Below are 25,116 nucleotides of genomic sequence, written 5' to 3' on the forward strand. Positions count from 1 at the left end.
TGTAGCAGGTTGCACCTTTAAACCCTTCAAAACAGACTTAGTGCCCTCAGAGCATTAGGGATAAACAGTGGTGGGAAGTGAATGATGATTGGTTGTGTTGCCATGTCAGCAATGTTATGATATGTGACATGATGTGAACAGGTATGACCACACAAACTCTGAGGTGAAAACTTCACTATTCCAGCATGCTGGATTTAAGAAGTTATTGTAGAGGTCGCTGAAGCCTTGTGTGGACATTGTGCTTTATATTCTGCTTCTACTTAAAGATTCATGAGTTACATTCATTAAATACAAGGTCACCACCTCACTGCCTTTGTAAGGTTCTCATTGTTCTCAGTTTCAGAGGCTGATTTGAATAGTGCTGTTTCACATACTTGCCAGCTCTAGTCTTATACACTTTTTTTCCTGCTGCAGTATGCACTTCTGATCTGAAATCAGTCAAAGTGCATGTCAAAAGTCAGACACACAACATGTTTAAATGCCAGATTATAACCCTGATTTGGCTACGATGTCTAATTTTCGATAGTGTGCATGGTCTGCACAAAACATGGCAGGTCACCATGTTCAGAGTGAGTGATTCAAATCTGTTACCATCCGACTGAGCCTCGGTCAGAGATTTGAGATTATATTGGTCAGGTTTGATTTTTAAACACGAGAACTAAAAAATATTTAAAAAAATATTTCCCATCATAAAAAAATATAGTTTATGCTTTAAAGACACATTAACTAAAAACAGCTAACTAACAGTAAATAATGACTGACTTAGTCACAGGTATATTATAGTAATTCAAACATATTACAACAAAATTAACACAAAAATTAACCAATTACAATAATAATCTGTCAGATTATCAGGTTAAACAAATTTATAGGAAAATTTATTAAAATTATTAGTTTGTAATGTTTGAATATTATGAATATATGTATTTGAACTGCCACAAAGCAAATAGATGTAGGCCTACATTTCATTAAAAACTGTCCACTGTCGCTCTGGATCTTTTGATTTTGTAATATGTCATGACACACATCTTCTTGATTTTACTCCACAGTTTTACATAAGTAAATTTCAATGAAAAATAATGAGGGCTTGTTTCAACAAAAGTGAAATCCCAAAACATGAAAAACAAAACAGCACAGTTCTGGAGGATCAGCTACAAAGTCTTGTCCCCAGTACACCTTGGTAATCTCTCTTTGTCCTGTATTTCACTTGAGAAAATCTACATCCCCATGAAATCTTTTCGCCCAGCTGTTGAAATGCATAAAACTTAGCAATGGCTTTTTTTTTTTTTTTTCTTACCTTATCCCCTCTAAAAATCGGTGAGATGGAAATCGTGCGATTTCACCAATGCTCTGCTCTCCATAACAGATGGTTTATAGCATAAAACATTATGTGGGGTAGGTTGTACCATACCACACATTATTTTATTATGAATGTTCAATCATTCCTCTGGAAACTTGTAAATAGAGGAAATAAACAAAAGCCCCTTGATAGACAGTTTATCTGTCCAGGGTGTACTTCACCTTCCGCCCATGTAGTGTCAGCTGGATTGGCTCTAGCCAGCTCAATCACCTAATCTTTTCTTGTAACTTAATTCCACTTGTCTAGTCTTCTATTATTCTGACCATTTTAGAATTTATAAGAGTTTTTCTTCTCACTCAGCTTATTTGTCATCACTTTTCTGCTGGTACCACGTTTGTAACAAAGAGAAATGTCTGTTTAAAGGGAGAAATAAATCTACCCTGGTCCTACAGCTGTATATTAGAACTTCAGCAGTACTGGCCTGACTCTTCAGTGATAGGCCCATATAGCGAGACAAACTTAAAGGGATAAAGGCAGAGCGCACACAAGCACACACACTCACTTTAGTGTCACATTTTCCACCTCAGAGTGAAATATTTAAGGGACAAAAACTCCAGAGACCACGTGTGGACGCGTGGGTGCAGGTACATATATTAGCGCGGTTTGACGCTCACCAAGTTTTTTTGCAACAGGATGAACCCAACAGCTGGACTACTTGGGAAAACTTGCATTTACTCTGATTCTTCATAGAAAAGATCTTGAAGCTTCTCATCTCGTTGTTGCGAGTTGGTCCAGGGTCATGGAGGAGTTGGCCCGGGAGAGCATCAGCCTGCTGGCCCGGTCTGCGTCTCATGCGGACCCGCCGCGGCTCGGCCCGTTCGGCGCGGTGTTCATCATGTTGAAGTCTGCGCTGGGAGCCGGGTTGCTCAGCTTCCCTTGGGCTTTTCAGAAGGCGGGGGGAGTGATCACTGCCATCAGTGTGGAGCTGGTGAGTACAGGATGGCACAGTAGTGACTCCTCTTGTTAGTATGGCTACATCATTTAGAAATGGGATGTGCATGACTAGTCTACAATATTTTCAACAAATTCTAGTTTTATTGACCCTTAACATTAAATATCTGACTGTTCTGAGGTTTGTGTGGATTGTCTGGCAGTTAGCCTGTAAACTGTGTATACACAGGTTATAGACTTTGCACCCCATGTCTCCCTTGGGTGTGAAAGAGGCACATCTTTTCACAGGGGAGCTCTAATGAAGCTTCCAGTTAGATGAGGACCTGAACTTTCATTGAGCTACATCTAATGAATGTGTGGGTACATAACCACAGACGCTTTACAAGAATGGGCTCAGGGGTCAAAAAGGTCGGCTGTCCCTAAGCGTTGGTTCCCATCAAATCTCCATGAGTTTTTTGTTCTCAGTTTTTTTGTTTCCCCTATAAACATACAGCAGCACATGGTGCATGGGTTTGGATTGAGCTGAAACAATTAGCTGATTAATCAATCAGGATTTAATAGGCAACTTATTTTATTAACTGATTAACTTCTTAGTGATTTTTTGCAGACATAAAAACAAACAATGCACTATCGATGAATGAAACTTAGTTGTAAGTTGTATGTTTCTGAGTCATGAGTGTAGGCGTGTGTTTTCCATTATTAGCCTGTCAGTTTGTGAATAGTGATTAAGCTGAGATCCTCTCTACATTGCCCTTGCAGGTATCCCTTATATTCCTCATCAGTGGTTTGGTTATCCTTGGCTACACATCATCGGTGAGCAGACAGACAACCTACCAGGATGTGGTGAGGGAGGTGTGTGGACAGGCTGTGGGTCAGCTCTGTGAAGTCTGCTTCTGCTTCAACCTCTTCATGGTATGTGTGGCCTTCTTGGTGGTGGTGCAGGACCAGCTGGACAAATGTGAGTCAAGCCATACTGTTTTTTTTTAATGATGTAATGTGTGAAATTACTTTCAACAGATCAACAACATTTCAACTTTCAGCAATATTCATGTTGTTCAGACTTCTTTTTTTATTTATCTTCTCTCTGTGCAAAAAAAAAAAAACCCATCTCAAATCACATTTTGGGCACTTAAACACTTTTCCTCCTTATTCATGCAAGTAACGTATTATTTAAAACTGCTCATTCATTAACAGACAACAGTAAAAAAAAAAGCCTTGTGCCTGTCAAAATCCTCAGAGGGTACATGGTAGCACCTCATCTGCTTTTAATATTAAAAAGTGTCAGTATAGGTGTGAACCTTTTGGAGTAGTAGAACCTGGTTTTCTGTTATAACTGCTCATAAAGTGCAATCTGATTGTCAATTAAATCACAGCTATGGACAAGCACAGTATGCTTGAGCTAATAACAGCACTAACCTCAAACTAGCTCTTCCAGTAGCTCAGACCTCAGAAGTACTGCAGCTCAGACATATTCTTGGTTTTTCTGGTGTGAACAACTCTCTAGAGGTCATTTCACATCATCTTTATTGAATTAGGGTCTGGGATCTGACTGGACCACTCCAATATCATCTAATTTTTAGAGTCATTGTCCTGCCGCATCACCCAGCTTGTACTGACCTTCAGCTGGCAGACAGCTACACATTATCCTGTAGGATAACTTAATAAACTCAGGAATTCACCCTTTCCTATGATGATGGCAGCTGTCCAGGCCCAGAGGCAGCAGAACAGCCTCACATCATCATGCTCCTTCCATAATCCTTCACCTTTGGGATGATGGTCTTACATTGGTATGCAGTGCCTTTTCACACCATCAAACCTCACCCTCCAAACAGTGGTCTCCTCTGTGATGTCTTGCATGGACAACATGTTTCATTTTCTGTGCTGTCCAGAATACACTTAACATTTTCATAATGTATTTGCTATGGATTACTATGTGTTTCTTAATTATTGTGACTTAAATAAGGACCTGACCTGTTTAAGACAAATCTATACAGAAATGCAGGTAATTCCAAAAGGTTCACTTTTTCTTACTATTTGTATCCATTGATATACACATCTGTGTTAACAGAACATTAGTGTATTCATACCACTCAGCATTCGTTTCTATTGTTTAAATGTTGTCATGTTATCAAGGTACCATACTGAGTTTGTGATCAATTTAGTAGCCATTTCCCATATCAAAAAAATTAATCTCCTTCAGACCATAAATCATACGCACTTTAATTTTCATTCTAGCCAGTATTAGGATAAACATGTGACTGGGGGCACTAACACAACCCATTTTCATTTCTCCTTCTTTGTTTTGTCAATTTGAAACGCCTCAAATCCTTTTAATGTTTTTGTTCTGTTCTGATTTTAAACAGAGCATTTGATTGGATTTACAAACACACACCCCTAGCTAAAAAAAACAAACAAAAACAAACTAAAACCAAAAAACACCAAAAAATAAAGGTCAGAAATGTGAGATGTTTTGTTTTCTTTATTTTTTTATGTTCATCCACCGCATCAAAGCATCCATATTTCATAGGATCTCGTAGGATTTGGTGAGTTTTGTTATCTGTTCCTGTACATTCATGCCTTCCTGTTACAGAAAATAAATAATGCTCATTTCCTTTTCTTTCAGTGTGTATTTCATTATATGTGGTGGTGACTGGGTCGAGTGAGGGAGAAATGCCATATCACTGGTACACTGACCAAAGATTTGCCCTCTTCATCATGTGCCTCGTCATCATCCTACCACTGTCCATCCCAAAAGAAATCGGCATCCAGAAATACACAAGGTACATGGTGCTTACCTGTGGTCCGAATGACTTCCAGCTGAGCAAACGTTTTTATGTATCTGAACTGTTTTTGTCCTCCTGTTAGTGTGCTGGGGACGCTGGCTGCAACATACCTCTGTGTGGCAGTGATTGTCAAATATTTCCTGATGGCGAGCCACACAGTCATTATAACTCCAGAGCACAGTCATGGGTCAGTATTGCTGTTTTTATTGTCACAGGCTCCTCATATTCTGCAGCTGTTGCATCGTTTTCATCAGTAAATGTCTGTGTGTGTTCTGTGTCTTTCAGCGTAAGTTTGTGGACATCAATGTTCAGTGTTGTGCCGACCATCTGCTTTGGCTTCCAGGTCAGATTGTCTTCAGGCACATAATAGGCTGAATACATAATATTTTTGCTGCTACAGTGATTTAATATTGAGTTAATGTTATTTTTAAATGTGTGTAATCAAATCTGGGATCACAAACAACTTACAATAACAGACAACCAAAAACATGTGGATATTTTTTTTCTTTTCAAAAAAAAAATTTAAATACCAAATCATCAATTGGAGCTATTATTTTTTCTAGAGCACTTTGAATTGTCCTGCAGGGAACAGGAGAATGGCAGAAAACCAAACCAGTTAACAATGAACTGGAAAAGTAATTTTTATAATTTTCATGGGATCAGACATATTTAATCTACTGTCAGAAAATTTCCAGTACTTACAAATTTGTGAATACCACAACACTGACAAACTAAAAGAAAATCTTAAAGATTACTTACCAGCTTTTCTGAAGTTGTTAACTGTATCTCATGTTCCTCCATTATATGTTGTTCATGGAGCTTTGTTTGCCTGAATCACTATTATCAATCTGTACATAACTGACTCGTCTTCGGAATGTTGTAAGCAGTTCTTATATGGATACTTAGGAAAGCAAATATTTGATTTATGGGGAATTTTAATGATTTTTTCCCCCCATATATTCAAAGGCAAGACTGGCAGGTTGGGATTTGAATGGCACGCGATCACAGGTTAAGATAATGTTGAATAGTGATCATGGCCTGGCTTGGCTCTGTTAGTGGATATGTAGGGGATAAGTAGGACAAAAGGAGAAAATACTGCAGCTAAAAGTATGCAAAGATGAATGGTGTTGTGTCTGTATTTATACAAGAAATTACAGTCCACTGTCAGCAAATAAAATCAAAAGTGTTCATTTTTGAATAATAAGGAAACATCCTCTTTAATCCTCCTCTATGTCTGTGCGTGTTTGCAGTGCCATGAAGCCTGTATAGCGATCTACAGCAGCATGGAAAACCAGAAGCTGTCCCACTGGGTGTTCATTGCTGTGGTCTCTATGTTTTTCTGTCTGCTGATCTACACACTCACTGGTGAGTTTGCATCTAAAAAGTAACAAAACCTCACTTGACAGTAGCATTTCATATCCACTTGCTTCTTCTCAGGTGTGTACGGCTTCCTGACGTTTGGGCAAGATGTTGCCTCAGATATTTTGATGTCATATCCAGGAAATGATGTGGTAATGATAATTTCCAGACTACTTTTTGGAATCTCAATTATCACCATCTATCCTATTATACTTCTTTTGGGAAGGTAAGCGACACCAGAGCTGAGCTATTTTGTATCACGTGTGTTTTAACACTTAAAATGTTCTCTCTGTGCACGGAACAGGTCTGTAATCCTGAACCTCATGTTACGAGTTCAAAGGCAGCATCGGGGAACTGTCACTCAGTCCTTTGAGAGTCGCTGCAGAGTTGTTCTCACTGTGATCTGGATCGCCATTACTCTTCTCATTGCCATGTTCGTCCCTGACATGGGAAAGGTCATCAGTGTCATTGGAGGAATCAGCTCCTTTTTCATATTCATTTTTCCTGGTATGAAAACAACCATAACATAAGCATCTGTGTTTGTGGTGACATGATTGCATGGGCATGGTATTGTATTTCATATTTACAATATACTGTCTCTTTTTTACCTTGTCAGTCATTTTAAGTTACTTTAAACTGCATTAGCTAAAAAATACAATACAATTTTATTCATTTAATTAGTTATAAACAGAATTTCTGTCAATCCATTGATTGACTCATTTCAGCTCAAAATTGAACAACCTCATGAAAATAGAGTTTGATTGATGTTTGATAATGAAGGCAATTTGGTGTGTGTTTGTGTATTACAGGTCTGTGCTTAGTGTTCATAATGCAAACTGAAAATGTGACTCCAAGAGTGAGGTGAGTGTGAAGGAAGCTGTGATTTGGGTTACAACTGTTTTATCAGCTGTGTTTTATCAGCTTAGAAATGTGTTTGCTGATATTTTTGGTCAAGATCATACCACATTTCAATATCACTTTATGCAGAAAACCAAGAAATTGCTAACAGTGTCATTACTTTTCTTGCATAATGTATTATAATTTGTGAAGCTCAGGGAAAAAAACAACAAACGGAACAAATGTGGGCACACAAGAGCTAATTCAAGTTAAATGAGCAAATAACAAATAATAAAAAAGGGGAAAAAGGCACACAGGATACATAAAATATCAAAAATATAACATGTATGAAGTGCTGCTTTTCATAATGAGAAGCATAGGAATTTAATAAGGTGTAATCAAGGGGAAAATAGATGCATTTTACAACTATATTTCCAACACATTTCCGTATTTAGAAATTCAGGGTTGTTCTTCAAGGACATGAGTAGCTTTAATTTCAAAAACTGATTTGATGTATTGTCTTAGTTTAGGAGCATGGTAAGAATGATAAGCAATGAAGAGTACTTATAATGATAACTCTAAGTATTAATAATAATCACATTGTTTGTATTCATTCCAGGGTGAGTTTAACAGTCTGGGGAGTCATAACCATTGTAGTTGGAGCCTTCGTCTTTGGACAGAGTACCACTATCGCTGTCATCCAGATTTTTTACTCATTCTGATTAGGTAGCCATTGTCACTACTATCTGCTGCAGCTGCCTCACTGTGACACTCAACTTTTTTCTTCTTCCTGTTTAGTTGTACATGTACATTTAGTCATCTATGTATTTGATATAAAATATATTTAGTATGTATAATATAATATTTCCATTGGTGTGAAATATTGGATTTGACACTTTTAACAATTATATTAAGCCACACAAACAGTGATACACATATACAACCCTGATATACACATTTAATTAATATATATGTATACAAATATTTCTGTTTGAATATGTTTCTTGACTATACTAGTGTTATATGCACAATATGTTGCCACGTTGGTGTGTTATTATTTTTGGTTGCACATCACTGCCAGGGGGCAGTATTGTACCATTGGGGGATTATTTATATATTTGCTTAGATATCCACTCATATATGTGAAACTGCATATTGGCAAAACAGATAAGAAAGGAAAAACTGTTTTTCTGGTGTCTATTATTCTCTAAGTGATAATTCTGAGATGACAGAGCCCTATCTAACTAAACCACACAGTGTCCAATACAAACTGATGGATTTACTGTCTTTGAAATGCATCTACGGGGTGGAGAAATGAGTGAAGATTTTTTTCACAGACCTCCACATACAACACCCTCAGTCACTGAAGCCTTAATGGAGCAGAGTGTATGGCTGAGGTAGGCTCACTATCAGTGCTTATTGACTTCAGGCTTAAAAAAGAGTTATGGCATACTGCCTGTGAGCATGCACATGCTCTTACATAGTCGTGTGAGTAATGATTTACAATAAATCTAGAAAATGACTGCCACATCTGTGCCTTCAGATATCTACTCAAAATTACCAGATCAGCCATGCTAACTTTGCAGAAATTAAGGCCACTTATCTGTCTTTGTACACAAAAAATGACTCAGAACTCCATCCAGCCATCATCTATACCTGTTCATTCCTATTTAGTGTCACAGGGATGTGCTGGAGCCTATCCCAGCTCTCTTTGGGTGAAAGGCACCCTGGACAGGTCATCAGTCCATCACAGGGCCACAAAGAGACAAACAACCACACACACTCACACCTTTGGGCAATTTAGAGTCACTAATCAACCTGGCATACATGTTTTTGGACTGTGGGAGGAAACCAGAGTACCTGGAGAAAACCCAACACAAACATTGGGAGAACATGCAAACTCCACACAGAAAGGCCCTTGGTGGGTTGTGAACCCATGCCCTTCTTGCTGTGAGGCAACAGTGCTAACCACTAATCCACCGTGCTGCCCATGACTCAGAACTTCATTCAGAAATAGACCATCTAGAAACACAACAGCTTCTTATCAGCAGTCCAGTTATGTAATCGTTTTTTTCATCTCAAGCGTTAATGTCCTTAAGGCAAAACCTCTAACTGTGAGACTCTACTTGTGTTTAGCCCATGGGATTATTTGAAAGGGCTGACCAAATGACTAAATCCACTAAATGCTGCCAAAAAAAAAAAAAAAAAAACAGCCCAAAACCTCCTGCTGCACTGCCTGTAAAATGGTCAGAAGTTTGTGAAGGCAACTTGGTAATCCTGGAAACACAGCTAGCAAGATTTTAGCTCTTAAGTTCTCTATTTAACCCAATTAAGACTTTTCTGCCTTCAAGAATGGAAGAATGTCTGTCCTGTCTCAGTATCTCAGAGTTATCTATACAACAGGCGTTGTTTTATTTCACACCAGGGAAGAAAAAAGACTGACAATAAGACGTGTGTTTGATGGTCTGTGCAGAGGGACCTATCTGCTGACGAAAATGGCAGATTGTGGACTGTTAACCTCAGCCAGATGTTGCCAAATGTTTCCAGGATCAGGGTTAACATCAGCCCTCAATGCTAACCCTAAACCTACCTGTAACACTAAATCTAGTCAGAGGATCACCAAAATTTATTCTCTTGATACAGATTCCATCAAGTAATTATTGTATCTCAGTGTGGGCCAGAAATTGCCAGCTCTAATGCGAAAATCATCCATTAACCTCTGCATTACATTATCTTTTCATTGTCTGAAAATCTTCATTGTCTGAAAAATCATTTCCATTCCTCATTATTATGCTGTCCCCTGTAGCTACTTTGTTGTTAAATGATTATTTGTAATGCCGGCTTCTTGCTGTGCTAATTAATGAAATAGCAAGTTGCTTTAAACGTTTAATTGTTCCTGATAAGAGAGTCAGGCCTGAATGAAAACAGATGGCTGCATGGTGTTTCTGTTACTGTGTATGTGTGTGGGTTGCTCCTAATTAATTTGCAGATAACTGACAGTTTTATGACAGTCTGTCACTTTCTCTGTAAAAAAAAAAGTAGGGTGTTTCTGTATAGCTGCTGCAACTGCCAGCACATATATGTGTATGACCTTGTTTTGTATGCATAAAGGTTAAAACCAAGAGACTAGGATCATCATGATGGAGATAACATGTGTCTATCAATCTGCTGCTCTACTTTTATTGAAGTGGTCACAGCAGATCTTTTCCCTCCATAGCTGAACTCTCCAGGATAATGGCTGCAGTGTGTTCGGGTGAAGGAGAGGCCTCTGTCATTTTTTATGAGTTCAGTGATTCAGGTTAACATCGAATCCTATGTGTGATACTAAAAATGCAGTAATGTTTTTCCTTTATCGCACAGCCTTTAAATCTTGTAACGGTGTCTCTGCTGTACTACAACATTCAATTTTTTTATACCCAAAATCTGCTACAGGAATAAGCCATAAGAATAAAATAACAGATTAAACTGCATGCCGACTACAAATCTTTTGATAGTTTATTACTTTAAACAACTTTCGTTTGTTTCTTTCTTAACCTCTCATCTCATTGATTGATTAGCAGAGTTTATGTTTTATGCAACAAAATTAAGTTGAAATTGAAATTGGTGTCTTTCTGTGTAATATCTTTCTACTGAAGACATCTTGTCACACCTGCAGAGGGCATGACTACACAGTTTACACAACTTATTGTTTATTTGTCTAAAACTGGAAATATTCACGTTTGTTGACCATGTCCATGATTGTTTTCAATATGTCCATTTGTGATGTTTTGTCATAAATCCTAATGCTGTGTTTTAATTAGTAGAATAGTCTCTTAATTCAGCAGAAGTAGTATCCAATCCAAAAAGGAGGAGGTTTACATTAACCTCTCCTGGGATCATGTAGTGAGTCATCATAGCAGGATCATTTTATATTACATCCATCACTAATGGCCTAAAACACAACCACAGTGCTGAGCAGTAAACAGCCACATTGGTTAATCGTTTATCATGTAGCTGTTGGTGAATCCTGAATCCAGTATGACTAAAGAAAGTTAGCAGAATATTTAGTGCAAAAATAATACGCGTTTCACCATTTATCACTAAGTACACTAAGTACTGCAAGTTAAGTAAGGGCTCCCCTTCCCTGTGTGATTTACTACTGGTTACAAATAGTGTAGCAGAAGTAGTTTGTATTGCATTGCACAGTGGACAGATGGCCTCTTTCTGCTAACACAGCCTCCACTGACTATCTCACTGCTCTGCATTTGTGAGGCACACCCTGATTGCTGCAATGCATCCATGCTTGCACGCATTACTGTGTATGTCCACTTGCCAGATCTTTATGCCACTAAGTAAGGCTTGAACTTTGCTGTAATTCTTTTCTGCTATGTTTGTGCTATGCATTCTGTTGTTGGAAATTCATAAAACACATACAGCCAGTTTGAAGGACATATTTCTGTTGCAATTTTGAATGAGTATCCCTGTTTGCTCCCAAGTCATGGTTGGTTAGAGTGAAGACCAGTATAGGCTGAATGCTGGAAGGACCTTCAGAGTAGCTGCCCTTTAGGGATAATAGTTATCGCTCTTTCCATTTGCAGTGCAGACTTCATTTTTTCACACACATGACCTTTAAAAGCCCAGACTTTTTAATATCAATTGTGATATATGGGCTATGATGTTGAATTTGATTTGAATACTGTTAAACTCAGTGGAGCTTTCCTTGTCCCCTATGGGCCTATTTTTATTTTTGTTTTTTTAATATCCTTCTGCACATCTTCAAAATAAAATTCCCTTAAATATTTGTAATTAATCTGTTCTAACAAACTAATTTACCAATTTACCTATCTATTTTATCATTTATCGGTAGAGCTGTACAGATACAATAGATTTAACCTTGTGAGCTATTATTATTTTTTTTATGCAAGGTTTATTTGAGTTAGCTTTTTACTGAGTTAGCATTTCCATTTTCACTATGCACGTATGCCACTAGAAGCAGCAACCTGCTCTTAAATTATTGCTAGTTGATACAAAAAAAGAACAGAGACACACAATAATACAAAGCATGACTTTTATTGAGCAGTAATGAATATTTATTGTAAAGTAGTTGTAATGTCACTAATATATTAAACATGCTTAAAAGTACCATCTTATTTCTTTGGGACACCACAGAAAACACAGCTAATTATAAACTGCAGCACAATACTGAAACATAATGAGGTGATTTGAACAATAAACAGGGTTGTGGTGGTTTCTCTCTATGCAAAGCATGCATAACAATCATAAAGTACATATACAGTGGTGTGAAAAAGTGTTGGCCCCCTTGCCCCCTTCCTGATTCCTTTTTTTTGCATGTTTGTCACACTTTAATGTTTCAGATCATCAAACAAATTGAAATATTAGTCAAAGATAACACAGTAAACACACCATGGACTTTTTAAATGAAGATTTTTATTATTAAGGGAAAACAAAATCCAAAACTACATGGCCCTGTGTGAAAACGTGTTTGCCCCCCCACCTGTAAAACATAACTGTGGTTTATCACACCTGAGTTCAATTCCTCTAGCTACACCCAGGCCTGATTACTGCCACACCTGTACAATCAAGAAATCACTTAAATAGGACCTGCCTGACAAAGTAAAGTAGACCAAAAGATCCTCAAAAGCTAGATATCATGCCGAGATCCAAAGAAATTCAAAAACAAATGAGAAAGAAAGTAATTGAGATCTATCAGTCTGGAAAAGGTTATAAAGCCATTTCTAAAGCTTTGGGACTCCAGCGAACCACAGCGAGAGCCATTATCTACAAATGGCGAAAACATGGAACAGTAGAGAACCTTCCCAGGAGTGGCCGGCCAACCAGAATTACCCTAAGAGTGCAGCAACGACTCTTTCAAGAGGTCACAAAAGACCCCACAACATCCAAAGAACTGCAGGCCTCATTTGTCTCAGTTAAGTTTACTGTTCATGACTCCACCATAAGAAAGAGACTGGGCAAAAATGGTCTGCATGGCAGAGTTCCAAGACAAAAACCACTGGATATGAATAAGATGAAAACCACAAAACATCTTGATGATTCCCAAGACTTTTGGGAAAATACTCTGTGGACTGACGAGACAAAAGTTGAACTTTTTCGAAGGTGTGTGTCCCATTATGTCTGGCATAAAAGTAACACCACATTTCAGAAAAAGAACATCATACCAACAGTAAAATATGGTGGTGGTAGTGTGATGGTCTGGGGCTGTTTTGCTGCTTCAGGACCTGGAAGACTTGCTGTGATAGATGGAACCATAAATTCTGCTGTCTACCAAAAAAATCCTGAAGGAGAATGTCCGGCCATCTGTTCATGACTTCAAGCTGAAGCGAACTTGGGTTCTGCAGCAGGACAATGATCCAAAACACACCAGCAAGTTCATCTCTGAACGGCAGAAGAAAAACAAAATGAAGACTTTGGAGTGGCCTAGTCAAAGTCCTGACCTGAATCCGATTGAGATGCTGTGGCATGACCTTAAAAAGGCAGTTCATGCTCGAAAACCCTCCAATGTGGCTGAATTACAACAATTCTGCAAAGGGCCAAAATTCCTCCACAGCACTGTAACAGACTCATTGCATGTTATCGCAAACGCTTGATTGCAGTTGTTGCTGCTAAGGGTGGTCCATGTAATTTTGGATTTTGTTTTCCCTTAATAATAAAAACCTTCATTTAAAAACTGCATGATGTGTTTACTTGTGTTATCTTTGACTAATATTTAAATTTGTTTGATCTGAAACATTAAAGTGTAACAAACAAATAAGAAATCAGGAAGGGGGCCAACACTTTTTCACACCACTGTAGAAGCCAGAAATGTAGCCACAAGATCCATTTAGGACTGGCACATCTAACTTTCAGAGCCAAGATACCATATAATGAAATTTTATGCTAAGAGTGAAGAAAAATTAGTTATCCATCAGAACACAATGCTTCAGGAATATTATTCATATTTTTTGTTTCCAGACTATCAGTCTTTAAAACTCTCAACTGCATGTCCAAAGTAAGCCACATTCTTGGACTGATTACTTTCCTCTACCTGAAACAGGTTGAGAAACTGCATTTGGAAGATACCATAGGAACATTAAGATATAAATGGAACAATGCCTCTACACTGAACACATTAATATTACAGTAGGTGTCACCGTTATAGCAGTAAATCAGATGACAAAATGTTTACACCCACCATTTTTAGAAATCCTAATTGCTTCTGGAAACCCCAAAGGCCCATTATTTATGAATGAGACTCCCTCTGTGAGTGTCCTCTTTTACTTAGTCACATATTTCTTGTTAAAACCTGAATTACCATTGCATGGGCAGTATGTAAAGCCCATTTAATCATGGCATCGAAACACACTGTTTCAACTGCCTGTTTTCATCAGAGGACACTCCAGAGAGTGCTAACAATTATATAACATGATGACACAGATTAGTTCATCATAAATAATCTGGATGGAAAGAAAGAAAATCCAGCAGAATCAGAATGAGAACCATCTTTACTGGCCAAGGATTTTGATTCTGGCTCATTAAACACTCTATGTGCAAGAATTAAATAAAGTTAAACTTTTAAGAAAGGAAAGTAGGAAATTTAAAATAAAGAAGGAAAAAATAAGAATTATATTTTTATTTATACAGTATATACAATGTGTGAACCACTGCAGTAGGAGTACAAGGATTTAACTGTAAAGGTACATATGTGCAAATATGCATACAGTATTATTGCATACAGTATTATTATTTCATGACAGTGACAGTCTGTGGGGAAGAAACTGCCTCTCTGCCAGGTGATGTAGGCATACAGTGCTCTGTAGCGCCTACCAGAGGGGAGGAGTCTGTTGTTGTTGTTGTAGTCTGTTCCTGTCTAGTGTGGTGTCTATTCCAAACCAGACTGTGATCGAAGTGCAGAAGACAGACTGTATGATGGTGGTGTAGAAGGTGACCAGCAGTTCTTGTGGCAGGTTAAACTTCCTGAGCTGCCACACAAAGAACATTCTTTGTTGGGCCTTCATCCAGATGTGGTCTATGTGGGAGGTCTATTTCAAGTCCGGGGACATTGTGGATCCCAGAAACCTGAAGTTTTCCACATTTGACATGGTGGTGTTGAAGATGATGAGAGGGGAGGGAGTCAGGGGGCAGCTCCAAAAATCCAACATCATCTCCACAGTCTTGAGCGGGTTCAGCTGCAGATGGTTCTCACTGCACCAGTGGACCAGCTGTTCCCATTCCCGCCTGTATGCAGACTCATCACCGCCCCAGCCTCACCTGCTGTCTCGTGTCAATCACGAAACTGGTGATCCACTTATAGGTGGAGGCAGGCAATGTGAGTTTTTGACATCTTCTCATAAAAAATGAGGGAAGTGAAATCATAATTGTTTCAATTGACAAAACATCCCATGAAAATCCAAAACCAACAGTTTCTTATTTGTAAATACAATGTATGGTTTGTGGCATTCAGCCTAACGCTTCAAAGTTTCATTGTTTGTTGAAGTTTGAACTCTGTACTTTCTACTTTTATTTTTCAAGTAAAACAGTTCCTAAAACACTGCATGTTGTAGTCACTGGCAAATATTACTCAAACAAGACAGGGCAGAACATTTGTTTCAGACAGTTTTTATACACTGCACATATTTGTGATTGACTGAAAAATCCTCAGCCTATTATGCCACCTATGCAATGCTGTATCTTATTAAGGCTGTACTTTTGCTTCTTATAGTTAAGGTACAGAGGAGACTAAGACCATACTTGATAACACGATTATGAACTTCAGCTGCTATCTTTGAGAATGCAGATGTTATTTTACATATATGAACATAAAAAAATAATGTAAAGTGAATATCCAAGCCTAATAATGATAATTATTATATATTATTTAATGGCCTTGCACATTAAACCCCATTGCTTTAACTTAAATGAAAAAGAATACAGTGACATGTTCCTTTAAAAGAGACCCCGCCCACTCGTTTATGCGTGTGGTTCTGAGTCACGTGACTCGCGGTCGTTTCCGGACAGCAGCCGTAGTCTGGTGAGTTTCTGTTGATGCTTTGAGAGACTTCGTGTTTGATTTATCGGCAGACAGATCCATACAGTGAACACTAGGACAGGGAAACCCACTAGAAAACCCCTAACTAGCACTGCGGGTCCCTAAATTTCCTCACTGTCTGTTTTAGGTGACACGACTGGGCCTTGAACACCGCGCTGTAGGAAGCGTCGTATTCAGCTTCAGCTGATAAAGTTTTGTGTCACAGTAGTTTCTGTTGTCAATAAAAGTGTAGAAAGATAGAGAAAAGCTGCACATTCTCATGTTTAAGAATATAGCTTGTACAAATGCGCCTATAATTAGCTACTTTTATTTCTTACTTTTTAAATACTAAAGACTATCTTTTTTCTCTTGACCGGTCAATTAATCCACTGATGATCCACTAATTAATCCCTCTCAACTCCCTGGGGATTAATAAAGCTAATCTTTATTATCAGAGGAGAGGCGAAGCCAAGGTTCATGTGTTGAAGTTCTAAGTGACAACAAAACCACCTAGTGGCCCAGTGAAATTACCACAGGAACTGGTATGCTCAGTTTATGTGCAGAAATAGACGTTGAAACAGTGTATCCCAGTGTTGTGAATGTAGTTCAAGGTAAGGTAAAATGGCTGGCAGCCCAATCCTTTGCTTTATGTCAGCTGACACACAAAATGTCTGCAGTGTGGAAATATTATATATACTTATACTGTATGTAAAATACTAAATTCTATCTCCATTATGTTTTAAAGACATTTGAAAATTTGTGACACATCACTACCAATTGTAAAATCAGATACATAAGGACAAGCCCAATGCACAACAGACTGCTGAGAATGTAGGAACCATACTGAACTCTGTATTTGGAGTTTTCAGCCAGAGGTGATGAGCAAAGGAAGTGTGCTACAGTAGGTTGCTCTGCATCCAAAACACCTCAGTATATCCTTCCACAAGGAATGGCTAACATTCATTTTTGGAGACAGTATTCCTTCCAATTTCTTTTTGTGTTTCAACTAAATGAAAGTGCTGCGCTAAAGCTTAGCTAGTTGCTTCAGGTTATGTTTGAAAGAAGTTATTCTTATATTATCAGGAATCTTAAATACGATTTGTCACCTATATATTAAACTGAATGTACCAGCTACTAAAAAAAGGGCATTTCCTATGTAGCTGTCAAAATGCACATGTGAATGTATTTCTGTGTCTCTGTAGACATAGGAAGTGGAGAACCATCCCAACATACAGTGCTGTGCAAAAGTTTTAGGCAAGTTTTAGATTCTTATCATACATCATCAGTTTTCTGATTGTCAGCCCACTGTGAAGGACAACATGTCCATAAAAACCTTCTAGAGTTCACTAATAAGCATTTTCAGAGGTGAGAAGAACCTGGAGTCCTGCAGCAGATGGTCTGACCCCCAAAGAGCCCAGATATGGGCAGTGTGGAGTCAGTCTGGGAGACAGAAACACTGGGAAAGCCTGAATCTACAGATGAACTGTTGCAGCTTCTCCAAGGTGCTGAAAGGTATAGGTCAAAGCAAAGAGAACTGCTGCTGATTTCAGGGCAAAGGGGAGTGCTGCAAATACTGATCAGAATTTGGTGTTTTTCCATTCACTGTATTTGGTATGAAGTTAATTCATAAATGAAAACACAATTTCTGTAATTTATACTTAAAAGCATCCCTGTGTATTTTAAATGTCTAAAATTTTTGCACAGTACTGTATTTACCAAGGTACAGCCAAGGCTACGGAGGTTCTTCACACCGGACATCTGTGATGATACACGCAGACCTAATTAATTACACTCAATTTAAACAACAACTCTGACTGTATTTAATCACCTCTTTAAATCCCTTTATGGATGAAACTGTTTGCTTGCAGGTTTGTGTTAGCAGCACCAGTACAGTTTACAAATACAATACAGACCAGATGACTTTCATACAATCATTAGTGGTTATCAGAGTGGTTTATGAGGAATAATTGAAGAATGTGCTGTATATTACTGAGTTACTGCAGACTGCTTAAGAAATGACCCAGGAAGATGTTTTCCTTCCATATTAGTATCTAAATCATGAGCAGAGGAGTACTTGTAGGATAAATATGATACTGTTTTTATGTCATGAATTATTAAATTGTTCAATAATCACTTGAATTGTTAAATGGCACAACATGTAGTCTGATTAAAAATCAAACTTTTTATAATGCACCTTGTCTATAGGTTAATGCATTTTTATGCTACTTTACAGATTACTGGCAAGAAGATAAATCTGACAATAAAATAGATTAAAATATGTAAAATAACAAAATATGAGTAAATAAAACATTTTAAAACATGAATACAATAAATTAAATGCATAACCTGAATAAATAATGCCCATAAAATATTCTAGTCAAAAGCCAGGCTAAAATGGTAGGTCTTAGGTCTGTGCTTAAAAATAGCAACACTTTCAGCAGCTCTTAGATTCAACAGCTCAGAGCATAAAAACTAAAAGCAGCCTCACCAAAAGTTTTTGTCCTGCACTTTGGAACATCTAAATGACTTAAAACGTGAGAGTACCTAAAAGGCAATATTGCTCATACATCCAAAGCATGTCAGACAAGCAGGGTGCTGTAGGAGCATGAAGTATATTTTTAAATTAATACAGAAACTAATAGAAACTAACAAATGTTCTAAAACTGGTGCAATGTGTTTTCTTCTTCTGGCCCTGGCCAGTAGTCAGGCTGCACAGTTCTACATAAACTGTAAGTTTTTTGAGAATAGTAGATAGGAGACTACGTCCCCTTTCTGACACGTTTTAGTAATATTTTTAGATGATAAACATTTGGTAGACAGGACAGTACAAGTTCAGTTCTGAGTCAAAGATGACACAGAACTTTTAGGCCTGTTTTATCAGGGTAAATTTTGGGCATAGTTTCTTTTTTGAAATATTTAAACCTTTAAAATTTACATCTCAACCTGGCACTGACATTGATATCCAAAATGCATCAGTTGGTGCAGTGTCATCAGTAGACACAGTCACACAAAGTTGAGAGTCATCAGCATAGCACTGCTGTATCTCCTGATAACTCCCACAAGGGGTAACATATATACTGTTGATTAAAAAAAAAAGAAGACATTCCTAAAATTGATCCTTGAGGAACTCCAAAGGTTATTTTCAAGTGCTTGGACAATCTCTTGCTACAAAGAACTTTTTGCTGGAGTGATACAAAGAAAACCAATAATAAATAGTCCCAGACAATCTGGTGTACACCTTTATTCTGTTTAAAAGAATTGTGTGTTTTTTGCCATCTCGAGTTAACATAATGTAATCCTTGGAATAAGCCTTGTGCAAGTGTGCATTCAGTAATGATTTTTTTTTTTAAACAGAAGCTGCATCTGCTCATGCAGTCATGTATTGTAAGCAGGTCATGAAAACAGTGCACAGTTTGGTGGATTTTTTTTCAGTGCATATCTAAGTTCTTATGTTTTTGTACAACAGGTGTGGAGGATGGACTCAGGCAATGGGACCAAGAGGAAAGCTGGAAAGCCTCAGTCAATTAACAACATGATGGCATGTGATCCTGAAATACAGACTGAGATTAAAAATCTTTTTAGCAAAGTTAGAACCTATGTGAAACCTTTGAGTGGCGAGTGGCATATCCCTGACCCTAATGTTGCTCTGAGACACCCAGCAGAGGAGCACTGTGAGCTGCAGGCCTTAAAAGTGACACTGAATGCAGTAAAGAACCAGCTCAGTGACAAGAATGTCCAGGTCTGGCACCAGCACACCAACTCCACCAATCGAGCTGGGAAAGTAATTGCTGCCGTACGTTCTGCTGCCAATGCGGAGATCTGCACTCAGGCGTGGTGCAAGTTCTATGAGATCCTGGGAACCTTTAATCCTTTTCCACAGGAGGCTCTTCAAAATGGAGAGCTAAACACAGTCCACCTGTGTGAAGCTCCAGGGGCCTTTATAACTGCACTGAATCACTATATCAAAACCAGAAAGTCCACCCGCTACTGTGATTGGAGTTGGGCTGCCAACACTCTCAACCCATACCATGAGGCTAACGGGGGGAGCACAACCATTGCAGATGATCGGTTAATTGCAAACACGCTGCCCTGGTGGTTCTTTGGCTCAGATAACACAGGAAACATCATGGTCCAGAAACACCTGTTGGAGCTCCAGGTTTTTGTGTCTAATATGCAAAGAGTTGATATAGTGACGGCAGATGGTAGTTTTGACTGTCAGGAGAACCCAGATGAGCAGGAGGCACTGGTGGCATCACTGCATTACTGTGAGGTTACAGCCGCACTACTGCTCCTGAACCCTGGTGGCTCCTTTGTGCTGAAAATGTTCACATTGTATGAACACTCCTCCGTCTGCTTGCTTTACCTATTGAATTGCTGTTTTCGCTCTGTCAGTGTCTTCAAACCTGCTACCAGCAAGGCAGGCAACTCTGAAGTTTATGTTGTGTGTTTGAACTATGACAGTAAGGAAGCTGTACGGCCACTTCTTTCAAAACTGATTCGGAATTATGGACCACATATGGCTAACCAAGAGGCACTTTTCCCAAATGCACTTATCCCAGAGTCATTTCTGAAACAGCATGAAGAAGTGTGTGTCTATTTCCACACACTACAGGTGGAGACGATCACAGAAAATTTGAAACTGTTTGAAGAAATAAACACAGAGCAGAGGCAGCGGCTGGAGCACATCAGGGACTGTACGGCTCAAGAATATCTGCAGCGCTTCCAGGTATGATGTCTGTATGAAACAGGTCAAAGTTTAAAAACAACAACAGGCAAAGTTCACCTACGGATCCATTCAGTAACTGTCCTGCTGTTACAATTATAAGCTGTAGCCTTAAACTCTCAAATGTCAGATGATGCTTAACGAGTTATCTAAATTCATTCCTGATTCAACATTGCATTTCAAGTCTTTATAATTCAAACGCAAACATATTCCCAGTGGGACATATGGCCGAAAGAAGGATTTTGTGAGTTTGGAAATTTGTGCCTGAACTGAACACTTAACCAGGCCACACAACCTAGGCCCAAAGAAAATGTTAGGCAGGCCCATGATTCAGGAATAGTCCCTCGTAATTGGTGCACCGTCTCCAGATTGTTATAAGGCCATATAGTGTTTTTTAGTTTTGCTCTCTTTGCTCTTTTAATCACTGCACCAAAAAATAGCTGATTAAAAACATAATAATTAATATGTTATACCCACTGGTTGGTTCATTACAGAGCACATGTATTAATTTATTTTTTTCTGTGACAGCAGTGTACAAAGAAGCCCACAAGTATGAATTAAAAATGTGAAATTTATAACATGATGAAACAAATGTTACGTCAATAATTCGTTGTGGTTGTATGGCATGCACTTCAACACTACGTTTATTATATATGTATTATATATAGTTATAAATGTTTTAATTGTTAGGATTGTGTATTCTGATATGCACTTCTTTGTGCTCATTTCAAATCCAGCAGTATTCTCAGGTTTCATTGTGGCTGACAGTAACTTTGCCTTGCAGTTTAAATTTGAACTTGTTTCTGGGTGTAGGTGAGCTTCCTTCCTCGGAGCCGATGGATCTCTCGTAACATGGTGAGTCCTGCCTGCTGCAGTGTGGCAACAACCCGACCTCTGGGACAGAAGAAGCAAACAGGCTCCTTCAACGAGAGAAGGGAACTGCAAACCCTGAGCTGGAGAGAGCGTATTGAGCGGGGCTGTCATGGTGCCTGGGTACAGAGACACTGCACTGAGGCTGGTGGGACAGGTTGTGTGCTGGAAGGACTTTTGTCAAAGTGTCATGTGGAATCATGGTATGTTATCATCGGCGCTGCACTGCCTGCAGTCAGAAACTCTCCGTTCTGTGACGGAGGACTGTTAAACCACTTGAATGAAGCCCTGATTGAGACAGTTGTAGACTGGAATTCTGTACCCTCCTGTGGCTCCTGCCCTGTGGTTTGCACAGCCTCCATCTTGTCAGATGTTACAAGTACTTTCACCTTAAAAGGCGACAGTGATGGGAACAAAAAGAAGAGACATTGTCTGGTGTTTGGCAGTCGCTCAGTATGGGGTGCCTGTGAGAGCCAATTTGGAGATTTGGTTTTAACATTTTCTGCTGAGCCTTCATTTCCTCAAAAAGGGTGCATCATGCTGCACGACGGGGAGCCGCTGTACCAGCAGCAGCTCTTAGGTTGTGTTGTGTTCTCCCTGCAGACTCTGACCTCTGGGGATGCCCTGCTGCTGCCTGTGTTTGCTGCCCTCACTCGCATCACAGCAGCCATTGTGCTCTGCCTGCATGTGTGTTTTCGGTCAGTCACATTCCGGTGTCCGCCCCCCTTGGGCGTTGTGGGGTCAGTGCTTTTGTGTGTTGACTTCTGCCCTGAAGCTGCTGGGCGAATACTCCCTTTTCTTACCAACGTCCATAATCACATGAGTCAGTTGTTAAGAGCTGAGGATGGCCTGAGTAAAACTCAATCAGACAGACAGGTGCTGCAGTTTGTTCCCATGGAGGAACTGCTCACTGGGGGACTGACTGAGTTCCTGTGGACCATGAACTCTGAAATCATTCATCGGAAGCTGCATCTGCTCATGCAGTCATAGTGCAGTTTAGTGAACTGTTATGTTCACTAAACTGTATGTTTTCAGAAACTCTTTCATTATTATATACTAGTCTGTTTTGTTGAAGCAGTAGATTACTCAATTCCATGAGCTTCCTGCAGTTAGTTACTGAATCATTTTTGTAGTACTCATTGATTTAACATTGCGCTCCTACAGAATTATTAGTTTTTGTTTCATTGTACATACATCTGTATTGCCCACAATGCAACTTGACTATTAGCAGTTTGGTCAGAGATTCTTGGTTATTATTCCAGTAGCAGCTAATGTAATCTTGAGCTGCTAGTCTGCAACGGGGACGAGGAGTCCATCTGATATTGCACTATACACCTTGAGGTTTATTTTCATGTTAGTCTTCAGACTCGACCAAATGTGACAGTTTATCAGATTTTGAAAAATTCCCTGTGGAGCCACAGACTTTAGTTTTTCACATAAGCAGTTAACACACTTAACTATTATTAATTGTTAACTAGCTGTTAACTATTATTTATTAAGGTTCAGGAGTCTTCAGTCAGTGTAAGGACACTGAATATGCTGTACTTAATACTTCTGGGACGTGTAATGTTTGTGTTGGCAGAGATTTAAAGGACATTTGGATAATAAAGCAAACATAAAAATAATGGGGTATGTGGCACAACAATTAGAGCCAGTCGTTATATTGGCATGTTACATGATAAAGGCCAATTTTAGCTTATTGCAGAAAAGTTGGTTTCAGTTTAAAAACCGAACAGAATTACATTAATGCTATAAATACAGATAAGTGCCAAAAGGTTGCATTACAGATAAGATAAAGATGTTTTGAGGCCATGTGGGAAAAAACATAATCTTCAGTGTTGTTCACCAGAAAGTACTGACAAGTTTATGAATTTATAAAAGGCCCAGTACATATTTGACATAAGTCACAGTTAATTTTGGCCTAGCTTTAGTCAGTATTAAATATTTTTTTGTTGTTTATCATAAAGAAAGACTTTAATCAGTTCATTAGGACATGTGTAGTCCTTATTGTTTTTGGAGAGGTGTTACATCATTTGTTACAAGGTAGACATTTATCACTTCATGTAGATTTTGTTTTGTAGAGTTTGACCAGTAATGAAGTTTTGAGGCAGATGTTTTCAGTTAAAAAAAAAAAAAATCAAATAGCAGCATATTATTATGTATGTGTGTATATAGAGAGATTGGTTATTAGTAAGTTAGTACATCTGAAATTGAAGTCAGGGATATTAGGATATATCTGTGGTAAGCTGCGGTAAAATACAGCCAGTATCTGCCATATCAATGTATCAACCTGATGTTGACCAAGTTCAGCCTTCATTACAGCAATGAGGTTCAAAAACATTTTAGTTGTTTCAGTTCAAACAAAATGAAAGTGTGCTACTGATCCAGTCAGTGACAACCTGCAGGCAAGAGCAGTGCTGTTTGATATAAACTTGCAATGCATGAAAACTAATTACTTTCAGCACCTGATCACCAGAACTGAACTGTGACTAATTACACTGAGGATTTTAGGGAAAATGAATAAACAACACTCTAAGCACCAAACCTTCTGTCATTTGGCGGGTTTGTGAGTTTACCCTGAAGTGCCTGTTGTCTTCAACAACATGGTATTTTATCCCAGTATGTTATCTTTTAGCCATCAGGCAGTGTGCAGCAAACTCATTGTTTACCTGTTAATTTCTCTCTTTTCTGTCCAGCAAGAAATCCTAATATTCTCATGTAAGAAAATTTTCTCAGTGCACTAATATATTTTATATTGCATGATTTACAACTATGAAGCTGGGCTTTGTTTTTGTTTTTTTGTTAGTTTTAAAATAACTATAATTTAAGTATGGAGTTTATTTTCTTAAATAATAAAAATGTGTGCTGACAAATGACAAGAAGTCTTAAGTTTTCTGTTCACTGAGAAACCTTAAATGTTATAACATCTTCTAACCTTGTGAAATGAGGACATCTGCATACTGGTTGAATCTAATGGAGACAGCCTGGTGTCCCTAAAAGTCTGATTGCTAGAATATTTTTGAAACCATGCAGAAAAGATGAAACTGCCTTTTCTGAAACAATGTTCTGGAATCAAATTTAGGAGCAATATGAAATGTTTCCATTTAGTTCATGGTTGAATTTCGATAACTCATAATCAAATATGACGAGAAAGTGGTTTGCCTACAGTATGATATAGTATTTATATTTTATATTATAATGGAAAATACCTTGAGAATGGTTACTGCTGGGAGCTGGTAATGCTCACTCCCCACCAGAAAATAAGAGAGGT

General features: G+C 38.4%; 2 protein-coding genes across 2 annotated transcripts; both read left to right on the forward strand.

Moving 5' to 3' along the window:
- The first annotated feature begins 2,099 nt into the window (after positions 1-2,099).
- slc38a8b (solute carrier family 38 member 8b) lies at positions 2,100-7,952 on the forward strand. The gene is made up of 10 exons (XM_026320289.1): positions 2,100-2,288; positions 3,011-3,209; positions 4,875-5,031; positions 5,117-5,221; positions 5,320-5,377; positions 6,285-6,399; positions 6,472-6,619; positions 6,698-6,900; positions 7,203-7,254; positions 7,850-7,952. The coding sequence occupies exons 1-10, from the start codon at positions 2,100-2,102 to the stop codon at positions 7,950-7,952; spliced, it is 1,329 nt and encodes a 442-aa protein (XP_026176074.1).
- An 8,266-nt stretch (positions 7,953-16,218) lies between these two features.
- On the forward strand, positions 16,219-24,724 carry cmtr2 (cap methyltransferase 2). The gene is made up of 3 exons (XM_026320420.2): positions 16,219-16,255; positions 19,719-20,978; positions 21,789-24,724. Exons 2-3 carry the CDS (start codon positions 19,728-19,730, stop codon positions 22,833-22,835), a joined length of 2,298 nt encoding a protein of 765 aa, XP_026176205.1. The 5' UTR covers positions 16,219-16,255; positions 19,719-19,727; the 3' UTR covers positions 22,836-24,724.
- The last annotated feature ends 392 nt before the right edge of the window (positions 24,725-25,116 follow it).

The sequence above is a fragment of the Mastacembelus armatus genome, chromosome 3 (assembly GCF_900324485.2).
Source record: "Mastacembelus armatus chromosome 3, fMasArm1.2, whole genome shotgun sequence".
Taxonomy (NCBI): Eukaryota; Metazoa; Chordata; class Actinopteri; order Synbranchiformes; family Mastacembelidae; genus Mastacembelus; species Mastacembelus armatus.

Coding starts and splice junctions, on each gene's coding strand:
- cmtr2 (XM_026320420.2), top strand. CDS start 19,728: ATGGACTCAGGCAATGGGACCAAGAGGAAAGCTGGAAAGCCTCAGTCA. Junction 20,979..21,788: donor AATATCTGCAGCGCTTCCAG/GTATGATGTCTG, acceptor TTCTGGGTGTAG/GTGAGCTTCCTTCCTCGGAG.
- slc38a8b (XM_026320289.1), top strand. CDS start 2,100: ATGGAGGAGTTGGCCCGGGAGAGCATCAGCCTGCTGGCCCGGTCTGCG. Junction 5,378..6,284: donor CCATCTGCTTTGGCTTCCAG/GTCAGATTGTCT, acceptor GCGTGTTTGCAG/TGCCATGAAGCCTGTATAGC. Junction 7,255..7,849: donor AATGTGACTCCAAGAGTGAG/GTGAGTGTGAAG, acceptor TATTCATTCCAG/GGTGAGTTTAACAGTCTGGG.